A 12,320-nucleotide genomic window follows, 5' to 3' on the forward strand; every position below is an offset into this window, starting at 1 on the left:
CTGCTGCCCTTCTGTGGGGGCACCTGGGAGGTGCTGGGATCTGGGGCTGGCACCATGTCCTACAGGCTCCCCTCCCAGAGTGCAGGACCACCCTAGGTCACTCCAGAGATGGGGGCCATGACCTTCGTGCAGCCCAGCTAACTAACTGTCCTGGAGTTCTTCACCTATTTATTTTATTTTTGAGATGGAGTCCCACTCTGTCGCCCAGGTTGGAGTGCAGTGGTGCAATCTTGGCTCACTGCAACCTCCGCTTCCCAGGTTCAAGTGATTCTCTTGCCTCAGCCTCCTGAGTAGCTGGGATTATAGGCATGAACCACCATGCCTGGCTAAATTTTTTGTATTTTTTCTTAGTAGAGATGGGGTTTCGCTACACTGGCCAGGCTGGTCTCAAACTCCTGATCTCAGATGATCCGCCCACCTCGGCCTCCCAAAGTGCTGGGATTACAGGTGTGAGCCACCACGCCTGGCAACCCTGATTTTTAAACGTTGGCAACGAACTCAGAAATATTTAACACAGCAAGGGGGCCCAAAGAGAATTCTCCATGGAGTGTGTGCCCTGGGATGACGGGCCTCCAGCCCTCCCACAGCAACAAGCAGTTGAAAGGTGTTCACCACTGAGTCACAAAGAAGATGGGAAAGGAGGAAAGTTCCCAGTGTTGCTACCAAGGGCAACAGCTAACTATGGTCTGTCAAACAGTGGGATGGTGCCAAGCTGTGACAGTCTAGGGACTGTCAAGCAGCTCTGTGTGCCAGCCTGGAGGGGTCCAAGGTGTGTCATTAAGTGAGGGGAAAACCCCAAGATATAGAGGAGCAGGTGTAGTCAAGCCCATTTCCACTAAAAAACAAACCAAAAAAACCCCTAATAAACATATCAATAAACATAGACCAGGGGTTAGCAAACCACCCTTTTCCTGGCCAAATCCACCTGCCACCTGGTTAACCCCACAAAGCCACGCCCCTTCATTTACATATCACCCAGGGCTGCTCCTGTCCTATGGTGGCGGGACTGAATCATCGCAATAGATAACAGAGCCAGCCAGCAACTGCTAAAATATTTACTATCTGGCCCCTGGGATAAATACAAATATGAAGAATTGGGACCAAATCGAGATGTGTATGCTATGCCTCTGCACTGTCTGAATTTTAATAACCCACATGCACAGCTCTGTAAGTGGAAAAATAAGACTGATTTAAAATGACATCTAGGTCAGGTGCAGTGGCTCACTCCTGTAATCCCAGTACTTTGGGAGGCTGAGGTGGGAGGATCACTTGAGTACAGGAGTTCACGGCCAGCCTGGGCAACATAATAAGACTCCATCCCTACAAAAAATAAAAAATTAGCTGGTTATGGTGGCATGCACCTGTAGTCCCAGCTACTCAGGAGGCTGAGGTGGGGGAATCATTTGAGCCCAGGAGGTTGAGGCTGCCGTGAGCTGTGATCATGCCACTGCACTACAGCCTGGATGACAGAGGAAGACCCTGTCTCAAAAAAAAAAAAAAAAAAAGTATAAAAATAAAAAACTAAAATACTATCTATAGCTTGGGCAACATGGCAAGGTCCTACTGCTACAAAAAATAAAAATAAAAAATAAAATTAGCCAGGTGTGGTGGTGCATGCCTGTAGTCTCATCTACTCAGCAGGCTAAGATGGGAAGATTGCTTGGGCGCAGGATGTCAACGCTGCAGGGAGCTAGGATTATGCCACTGCATTCCAGCCTGGGCAACAAAGTGAGACCCTTCTCAAGCAAAATAAAATACAATGGTATCTATATAAAGTTAATAACATGAATAAGATATTATAACGTTAACTCAGAAAAAAAAGATATGAAAGGTCACAATCAGAATTATCACAAAAAAACAACACTGTACATAGAGAGGAAAACAGGCAATAGCCAAAGTATTCCTGTGGTTTTCTCATATGGCTGGGTCAGAGGTAATTTTTTTCCTTTTTCTACTTCTTCTTTTCCTAAATTTTATTTATTTTTTATTTGTGTTTGTTTTTGTTTATTTATTTTACAGACGGGGTTTCACTCTGTCACCCAGGCTATTTATTTATTTATTTATTTTACAGACGGGGTTTCACTCTGTCACCCAGGTTGGAGTGCAGTGGTGGATCATGGCTCACTGCAGCCTCAAACTCCCAGGCTCAAGTGATCCTCCTGCCTCAGCCTCCTGAGTAGCTAGGATCACAGGGACATGCCACCACACAGGCTAATTTTTTTTTTTTTTTTGAGACAGAGTTTTCGCTCTTGTTGCCCAGGCTGGAATGCAGTGGCCCAGATCTCAGTTCACTGCAACCTCTACCTCCCAGGTTCAAGCAATTCTTCTGCCTCAGCCTCCCGAGTAGCTGGGATTACAGGCATCCACCACCACACCTGGCTAATTTTTTGTATTTTCAGTAGAGATGGGGATTCACCATGTTGGCCAGGCTGATCTCAAACTCCTGACCTCAGGTGACCTACCCGCCTCCGCCTCCCAAAGCGCTGATAAAGAGACGTGAGCCACCACGCTTGGCCCTGGCTAATTTTTTTATTTTTCATTTTCTGTAGAGACACGGTTTTGTCATGTTGCCCAGGCTGGTCTTGAACTCCTGGGCTCAAGCAATTCTCCTGCCTCAGCCTCCCAAAGTTCTGGGATTATAGGCATGAGCCACCATGCCACGTCTTTTCCTAAATTGTAATGTGTCCATATTACTCTTCCAATGGAAGGAAAAAGAAACTTATTTTTTAAAGACATCTTCCAGGAAGAGAAGAAGAAAAAACTCTCAAAGATGATCCATTACTTCTTTCGTATTTTTTCCCTGCTCCTAATTATAGCTTTTAAAATTCTGGGATAAGGGCCAGGTGCCATGGCTCATGGCTGTAATCCCAGCACTAAGGGAGGCCGAGGAGATCACTTGAGGTCAGGAGTTCGAGACCAGCCTGGCCAACATTGTGAAATCTCGTCTCTACTAAAAATACAAAAATTAGCCGGGAGTGGTGGCATGTGCCTGTAGTCCCAGCTACTTGGGAGGCTGAAGCAGGAAAATCGCTTGAACCTGGGAGGCAGAGGTTGCAGTGAGCCGAGATCACACCACTGCACTCCAGCCTGGGCAACAGAGTGAACCCTGTCTCAAAAAATAAAAATAAATAAAAATAAAATAAAATTCTGGGATAAGGTCCTGCCTTCCCACAGCCCAAGGCATGATCCCTCAAGTCCCACGCTTAGTAAGGGGCACAAGCCCTTTAGAAGGACACAAGACAGTATCCACCAAATATCGTCCACATATTTAATCCTTTGACTCAGTAGTCCATCCTGAAGATTATTCAACAAACCAAAATCTCTTTCCAAAGATGTTGTTTACAAAAAATTAGCCGGGCGTGGTGGTGGGTGTCTGTAGTCCCAGCTACTCGGGAAGCTGAGGCAGGAGAATGGCGTGAACCCGGGAGGTGGAGCTTGCAGTGAGCCGAGATGGCGCCACTGCACTCCAGCCTGGGCGACAGAGCGGGACTCCATCTCAAAAAAAAAAAAAAAAAAAAAAATGTTGTTTACTATGGCAACAGCTTTAAGGACAAAAGACCTGTAAACCACTTAGGCAGCCATGGATGGAGTGTGGTTTCAAAAATGAAAGGCACATTCTAGCCTGGGCAACACGGTGAAACCCCATCTCCACAAAAAACACACAAAAAATTAGCTGGGCGTGATGGCACGTGCCTGTAGTCTCAGCTACTCAGGAGGCTGAGGTGAGAGGCTCACCTGAGCCTGGGGAGGTTGAGGCTGCAGTGAGCTGTGATCGCACTACTGCACTCCAGCCTGGGCAATAGAGTGAGACCCCATCTCAACAAAAAATGATGGCACAGTCATGAATAAGATGAAAGCCCACCGTGGGAGGCAGCCCCTAATCTCATCTAGTCACGAATAATTGGATAACCGAGTAGAGGGAAACATACACTGTGAAATGGGGAAAGCTGAAATTGGAATAAGTGGACGCAACCACAAGTCTTTAAACAAGTCATGGACGTGATTTATCTTTTGGGTCGGGTGCGGTGGCTCACACCTGTAATTCCAACACTTTGAGAGGCCGAAGCGGGTGGATCACTTGAGCTCAGGAGTTCAAGACCAGCCTGGCCAACATGGCATAACCCCATCTCTACTAAAAAACACAAAAACTAGCCAGGTGTGGTGGTGCACGCCTGTAGTCCCAGCTACTCAGGAGGCTGAGGCACGAGAATTGCTTGAGCCTGGGAGGCGGAGGTTGCAGTCAGCTGAGATCATGCCACTGCACTCCAGCCTAGGTGACAGAGCGAGATTGTCTCAAAAAACAAAAACAAAAACAAAAAACACCATTATTGGCCAGACGCAGTGGCTCACGCCTGGAATCTCAGCACTTTGGGAGGCCAAGGCAGGTGGATCAGCTGAGGTCGGGAGTTTGAGACCAGCCTGACCAACATGGAGAAACCCCGTCTCTATTAAAAATACAAAATTAGCTGGGCATGATGGCGCATGCCTGTAATCCCAGCTACTCAGGAGGCTGAGGCAGAAGAATCGCTTGAACCCAGGAGTTGGAGGTTGCGGTGTGCTGAGATTGCGCCATTGCACACCAGCCTGGGCAATAAGAGCAAAACTCTGTCTCAAAACAAACAAACAAACAAACCATTATTTATCTTTTAAAATTCTCATCTGAGGATCCCAAGTCTGAAAAGCAATGCATCTGTCCATCTGCCTGTCCATCCATCTGTCTGTCTGTCTGTCTCTCTCTCTCTCTCTCTGAGCACCAAGGTCTGAGGACCGGATGGAGGCCGTACCTGCTTGATGGTGCTGAGGTTGGCATTGCGGGACACAGGGAAGTTCAGGTAGACCCCTGTGGGCAGCAGGAAGTCAACCACGACACTCTGATTCTCCTCCTTGGTCCAGAATTCCATGGGGCAGTCCACCCCAGGGGGCATCCTGTGTTGTTACTTCCCAGATGCCAGTGGTCCTAAAAATGAAGAAATGGCAAAATGAGTTACCTCAGCTGGGCTGGGTGAGGCCTTTGGAAGGGACCCCCTGGAAAACAGTGGGGTCCTTGGACAGCAGGAAGCTTAGGAGTGAGTTGCCAACCTGCGGGTACAAAAAGCTCGCCTCCCTCAGGGCCTCGTCCTGCCCGGGGTGGCTTGTGGCTCCCACCACTCCGGACCACAGCCTCAGCTGCCTCTTCTCCCGGGCAGACACTGCATGTCCTCCCCACAGCAGCACTCACAGCAAATCATCTTTCCTAAGGAACATATACATCCATGAAACCCAGTCATGGCTACCAGCTGGCACAGGAGGGAGACAGCAGGACAGCTGGTCAGGTGCCCTGAGACTTGAGAGGCCGAAGGCTGCAGTTCTTTGAAATACATTTTTTTTTTTTTTTTTGAGCCGGAGTCTTGCTCTGTCACCCAGGCTGGAGTGCAGTGGCGCCACCTCAGCTCACTGCAATCTCCACCTCCTGGGTTCAAGAGATTCTCCCGCCTCAGCCTCCCAAATAGCTGGAATTACAGGCATGCGTCACCACATCTGGCTAATTTTTGTACTTTTGTAGAGAGAGGGTTTCACCATGTTGGCCAGACTGGTCTTGAACTACTAACTTCAAGTGATCTGCCCACCTCGGCCTCCCAAAGTTCTGGGATCACAGGCGTGAGCCACCATACCCAGCTGTGAAATAAATTTTTTTTTTGAAACAGGGTCTCACTCTGTTGCCCCAGCTGGAGTACAGTGGTGCCATCATAGCTCACTGTAACACAAACTCCTAGGTTCAAGCGATGTTCCCATCTCACCCTCCCAAGTAGCTGGGCCTACAGGTGCACACCACTACACCTGGCTAATTTTTAAACTTTTTGTAGAGACAGTCTCACTGTACTGCCCAGGCTGGTCTTGACCTCCTGGGTTCAAGGGATCTTCTCACTCTGGCCTCCCAAAGTGCTGGGGTTACAGGCATGAGCCACCACACCCAGCCTCTCTGAAACTTTCTGACCAGAAACCAAAAGGCTTAAAAATGACTTTGGTCATCCAATAATTTGTTAAAATATTCCAATCAGGCCGGGTGCAGTGGCTCACATTTGTAATCCCAGCACTTTGGGAGGCCCAGGCAGGCAGATCACCTGAGGTTAGGAGTTCAAGACCAGCCTGACCAGTATGATGAACTGAGCTAGATGAAACCCTGTCTCTACTAAAAATATAAAAATTAGCCGGGCATGGTGGCACATGCCTGTAATCTCAGCTACCCAGGAGGCTGACACAGGAGAATCGCTTGAACCCAGGAGTTGGAGGTTGCAGTGAGCCGAGATCGCACCACTGCACTCCAGCCTGGGTAACAAGAGCGAAACTCCATCTCAAAAAAAAAAAGAAAAAATTTGAATCATACCAAATCCTCCAGTCATACCCACTCCCAGTAACAAAATGTTACAAACACAAAGGACCTGGTGTACCCCCTCTTCCAGGTCCCCTTCTCCCTTCCCCACCTCTAGCCTACTCCACTACAGGTTAGCAGTACCTGGAGTCTGGTTGTTTATCATTTCCATACATGTTTTTTGTTTTGTTTTTTTGAAACAGAGTTTTGCTCTGTAGCCCAGGCTGGAGTGCAGTGGCACAGTCTCAGCTCTTGGGCTCAAGCGATTCTCCTGCCTCAGCCTCCCGAGTAGCTGGGATTACAGGCGCCTGCCACCACGCCCAACTAATTTTTTATTTTTAGTAGAGATGGGGGTTTCACCATGTTGGCCAGGTTGGTCTCGAACTCCTGACCTCAAGTGATCCACCTGCCTTGGGCTCCCAAAGTGCTGGGATGACAGGAATGAGCCACTGGGCCCGACCTCCACGCATGTTTTTATATTTTTATTATACCAACATGTATCCACATCCAATTCCCGGTACTAGTGCATGCTTTAAATCTGCATATGGTCAGGCATGGTGGCTTACACCTGCAGTCCCAGCACTTTGGGAGGCTGACACAGCCAGATGACTTGAGGCCAGGAGTTCGAGACTAGCCTGGCCAACATGGAAAAATCCTGTCTCTACTAAAAATACAAAAATTAGCTGGGTGTGGTGATTCATGCCTGTAGTCCCAGCTACTCGGGAGGCTGAGGCATGAGAATCGCTTGAACCCAGGAAGCAGAGATTGCGGTGAGCAGAGATTGCGCCACTGCACTCCAGCCTGGATGACAGAGTGAGACTGTCTCAAACAAACAAACAAACAAAAAGCCTGTATGTACACACGGAGCCTTCTGCGACCTGCTTTGGTCACTCACTGTGCTGTTCTTTAGATTTACCCAGGCGGATACACGTGGCTTTAGTTCATTCATTTTATCTCTTGCACAATATTTCATTGTGTAAAGAAGCCACAATTAGAAGAGATCATGTCCTTTGCGAGAACATGGATGGAGCTGGAGGCCATTATCCTCAGTAAACTAACGTAGGAACAGAAAACCAAACACCATATGTTCTCACCTATAAGTGGGGGCTAAATGATGAGAACACATGGACACACAAAGGGGAACAGCACACACGGGGGCCTGAGGGTGGAGGGTAGGAGTCGGGAGAGGATGAGGAAGAATAACTCATGGGTACTAGGCTTAATACCTGGGTGACGACATAATCTGTATGACAAACCCCCATGACACAGTTTACCTATATAACAAACCTGCAACGTACCCCTGAACTTAAAAGTTAAATTAAAAAAAAGAAAAATGTAACACTCAAGAAAAAAAAAAAAGAAACCACAATTTATTTACCCTCTCTCTTGTTGATGAAGATGAAGGCTGGTTTCTACTTCTCTTAGTTACTTTTAACGATGCTACAATGTATGTTCTTGAATCCATCCCCTTGCGCTCATCCGAGAGTGCTGAGTGTTGCCCAAGAGAAAGACAACGGGAACCACATATGTAATGTCCAGGTTACCAGAAGCCACTTTAAAAAGTGTGAAAAGGCTGGGCTCATGGTGGCTCATGCCTGTAATCCCAGTGCTTTGGGAGGCCAAGGTAGGAGGATCACTTGAGGCCAGGAGTTAGAGACCAGCCTGGGCAACACAGTGAGAGCCCATCTCTACAAAAAAAAAATTAAAAATTAGCCAAGCATGGTGGAGGGTGCCTGTAAATCTCAGCTACTTGGAAGCTGAGGTGGAAGGATCACTTGAGCCTGGGAGTTTGAGATGCTATGATGGATCACTGCACACCAGCTTGGCAATACAGCAAGATCATGTCTCAAAAAAAAAAAAAAAGAAAAAATAAAAAAAAAAAAGAAATCAAAAAAAGCCAAAAAGAGTGAAAAGGCACAGATAAAATGAAGTTTCATTATATATTTAACCCAATATATCCAAAAGATAGTCATTTTAACACATAATCAATAGAGAAAATTACTAATGAGATATTTGGACATTTATTTTGGTATCGAGTCTTTGAAATCTGGTGTGTGTTTTACATTTGGACTGTACTGCAATTTCTAGATTATCATCAGAAATACTTGATCTGAATGTAGATTTTATACAATCTACAGGTGAAAAGTAGGTTCACAGACCCAGGTGGGTTTTTTTGTTTGTTTTTGTTTTTTTCTGTTGAGACAGGGTCTCACTCTGTTGCCCAGGCTGGAGTACAGTGGCACGATCATAGCTCACTGCACCCCCCAACTCCTGGGCTCAAGCGATCCTCCAGCCTCAGCCTCCTGAGTGGCTGGGACTACAGGCTTGCGCCACCATGCCCTGCTAACTTTTTTTTTTTTTTGAGATACAGGGTCTTGCTATGTTACCCAGGTTGGTCTCGAGCTCCTGGGCTCAAGTGATCCTCCCACCTCGGCCTAAGTGCTGGCATTACAGGTGTGAGCTCCTAGCCAGACCCAGTTTGTTCTAAACACACTTAAGGCTGGGCGCAGTGGCTCATGCCTGTAATCCCAGCACTTTGGGAGGCCAAATCAGGTGGATTGCTTGAGTTTGAGACCAGCCTGAGCAACATGGCAAAACTCTGTCTCTACCAAAAATACAAAAAAAAAAAAAAAAAAAAAAAATTCCAATAAATGAATCATACAGCAATTTTAAATTAAATTAAATGTTTTAAAATTCCATTCCTCACACTATCCACATTTCAAGTGCTCAAGAGTCACATGTGGCATAACCTATGATCGGTATAACCACATCATTAACTTTACTAAATATCACACATTGTCCTCAAGACGGTGGTGCCCGTCAGCAATCCCAGAATTGTGGTATGGTGATCAATCTCCAGATATTGGTAAACACGTGGTATTGTCAAATTTACTCATTTTTACCAATCTGATGCAAATGAAATTATCTCGTTTTAATTTGCATTTCCCTGATTTTCCATAAAACTTTTATTTTCTGCAAATAGCCTACTTACTATAACCTTTGCCCATTTTCCTGTGGGGTTACTTAATCTTTTTTAATGGTTTGTAGGATTTCTTTATATATTCTAGATTCCACTCCTTTGTTGGTTGAATGAGCAGGAAATATTGTCTAATCTGAGTCATCTTTTTGCTTTGCTTATGGTGTCTTTTTGGTGAGCAGAAGGTTTTTTGTTGTTGCTGTTTTGTTTTAGGAGACAGGGTCTCACTCTGTCATCCAGGCTGGAGTGCAGTGGCGCAATCACAGCTCACTGCAGCCTCAACCTCCCAGGCTCAGGTGATCCTCCCAACCTCAGGCTCCCAGGTAGCTGGGACTACAGGCGTGTGCCACTACACCTTTTTTTTTTTTTTTTTGGTATTTTTAATAGAGACTTTAAAAAAATATATGTTTTTAGTAGAGACTGGTCCCAAACTCCTGGGCTCAAGTGATCTACTGGCCTCAGTCTCCCAAACTGCTGGGATTACAAGTGTGAGCGATCATGCCCAGCCTGGTGAGTAGAAGTTTTTAATGTTGATGCGGTCAAATTATCAATTTTTGCCTTTATGATTTATGATTTTTATTCTTTAAGAAAAGATTTCTCTACTTAAAGATCACATTCTCTTGGATTTAAAAGACTTGTAAAAATAGTTGAAAAGAAATATTTGGTTGAAGGCAGGTGTTGATTGGGTGACAGCACTGGCTGGGCCCAGGCCTCACCGTCAGCTGGACCCCAGCTGCCCTGAGGAGCGAGAGCTGCACATCTCTAGGCGCTGCCACTGCTGATCGCCACTTCCTCCGATTGCAAAACCACATCCTACTTTGGGTTCCTCTTGCTGAGAATGGCCAAGCCAAAGTCTTCCTTTTGTTTCAAAACTTGGGGGACTGGCTGGGCGTGGTGGCTCATGCCTGTAATCCCAGCACTTTGGGAGGCTGAGGCCAGTGGATCACTTAGAGCTCAGGCGTTGGTGACCAGCTTGCGAAACATGGCAAAACCCTGTCTCTACACAAAATATAAAAATTAGCCGGGCACGGTGGCTCACGCCTGTAGTCCCGGCTGCTTGGGAGGCTAAGGCTGGAGGATTGCTTGAGCCAGGGAAGTGGAGGTTGCAGTTAGCTGAGATCATGCCACTGCACTCCAGCCTGGGCAATAGAGTGAGACCCTGTCTCAAAAACAAAACAAAACAAAACAAAAAAACAACTTGGGAGAGAGTCAGGAATCCTGGAGAATCCACTTATGATATGATATGGGCTTCGACCATGCTTGGAAAGTCAGGGGCATCTTTGGCCACTCAGTCTGGTGAGGCCCAAGATGAGCACATGAGGCATGAGCTCCCAGGGACTCCAACCCACAGCCTGGGTTCCAGGAAAATACACCCCTCACTCTCCTGCCCCTTAGCACTGTGGAAATGAAGTCTTCAACTACACCTTACTTAAATGGGATGTAGGGAAATACTTTCACAGAAAACCTCATTCCTAATAGAGAAAGTCTCAGACTGGTCTGCACAGGACATCAAATGCCAGGTCCCATCACCAGTGAGACAGGACAGGAGAAAGTGGAAATGCCTTCCCTCTCTCTGGGCCAAGAACCTCTCTCTAGCACAGTGGCCAACCATCCCTAACTCTTCCCTGAATGAAGCCCAGAACCGTAGCTCTCTGATATGTACGGGACAGAGATGCCAGTGAGTACAGGGACTTCAGAAATGCCCGAAGAATGCAAACCAGTACAACCGCTTTGGAAAACTGTTTGACAATATCTACTAAAGTTGAACATGCCTATGCCCTAGGACCTAGCAATTCCGCTCCAAAGTATACACCCCAGAGAAATGCAAATACATGTATATTTATCAAAAGACACCGGCAAGAGTGTCTATGGCATCACTATTCATGATGGCGCCAAAGTGGAAACTTCCCAAATGCACATCAACAGAACGGGGAATGGCAAAATAATGTATGACACTCTCTCTGAGCAGAATGTTATATAGCAATGAGAATGAGCGGTCTACAAGTCCACACAACAGTATCAATGACTCTCACACACATAAAGCTGGGCAAAAGCAGCTGCCCACAAAAAAAATATGTGCTCATGATTCCAACTGTACAAAGAAACAAACACAGGCAAAATTAATAAATCTATAGTGGCAAAAGAAAAAATTGGGGTTACCCCAGGTTTGGGGGGAGTGACTAGAAGGGCGCATGGGAGGCTTCTGGGTGCTAGTAACTTTACGTTTTTGTTTTTTTTTAATCTGGGAGCTGGGGACTTTTCAAAAACTCAACACACTCAGTCTAAGTGGTTCGGATAAGCTGACTTCACTCCTAGCTCCCTGGATAGCCTGAGACTCAGACACAGCCAATCAGGGGCCTGAGTTTGCCCGGGCCATAGGGATTGGCTTGGAGGTGGGAATGAGACTTAGGCCCAGCCAATCACTGCATGTTACCTCCCTGACTATAGGATTCCAGGGTGGCCATATGACTATCAAGTCAGTCCAGTGGGTTTTGACGTCTAGGCTTCTCTGGGACTTCTTGGGGTAGCAGAAATGACAGACTGTCTACCTAGAGGTGCTAGCAACTGTTTGCTGTCTTTAGGGGCAGAACTTGAGAAGAGACCAACACAGAGGAAACTGGGGCTAAAGCAGACAGTACAAGCCTGGGTCCTGAGGACGAACTTTGATTACCTGGATCCAGCCATGCCTGAAGCTAGTAGAGTCTATCCCTGGACTCTTCAGTCTCATCAGCCAATAAACCCCCTCTGCCTTTTTTCTTTTTTAACTTACAGCAGTTTGAGCTCAGTTTTTGGCTGCTTACAGCTAAAAACATCTATTTTCATTACTGCAGCTGCACTTCCATTTTTAGAAGCTTCTAGTGTTTAGAAAGTTCTTTCCCTGACCGGGCATGGTGGCTCATGCCTGTAATCCCAGCACTTTGCAAGGCCGAAGGAGGTGGATCACTTGAGGTCAGGAGTTCGAGACCAGCTTGACCAACATGGTGAAACCCTATC

At 46.6% G+C, this 12,320-nt stretch overlaps 1 protein-coding gene across 29 annotated transcripts in view; it reads right to left on the bottom strand.

Annotated features, from left to right (window-relative positions):
* Nucleotides 1-12,320, bottom strand: part of PIK3CD (phosphatidylinositol-4,5-bisphosphate 3-kinase catalytic subunit delta) — a 104,266-nt gene that overhangs the window by 13,600 nt on the left and 78,346 nt on the right. For all 29 annotated transcript variants that reach the window (XM_063631943.1, XM_063631946.1, XM_063631952.1 and 26 more), the window contains one exon: nt 4,785-4,957. In XM_063631943.1, the coding sequence (XP_063488013.1) occupies nt 4,785-4,925 (141 nt within the window). In that variant the 5' untranslated portion in view covers nt 4,926-4,957. The remainder of the gene's footprint in view (nt 1-4,784; nt 4,958-12,320) is intronic.

The sequence above is a fragment of the Symphalangus syndactylus genome, chromosome 22 (assembly GCF_028878055.3).
Source record: "Symphalangus syndactylus isolate Jambi chromosome 22, NHGRI_mSymSyn1-v2.1_pri, whole genome shotgun sequence".
NCBI lineage: Eukaryota > Metazoa > Chordata > Mammalia > Primates > Hylobatidae > Symphalangus > Symphalangus syndactylus.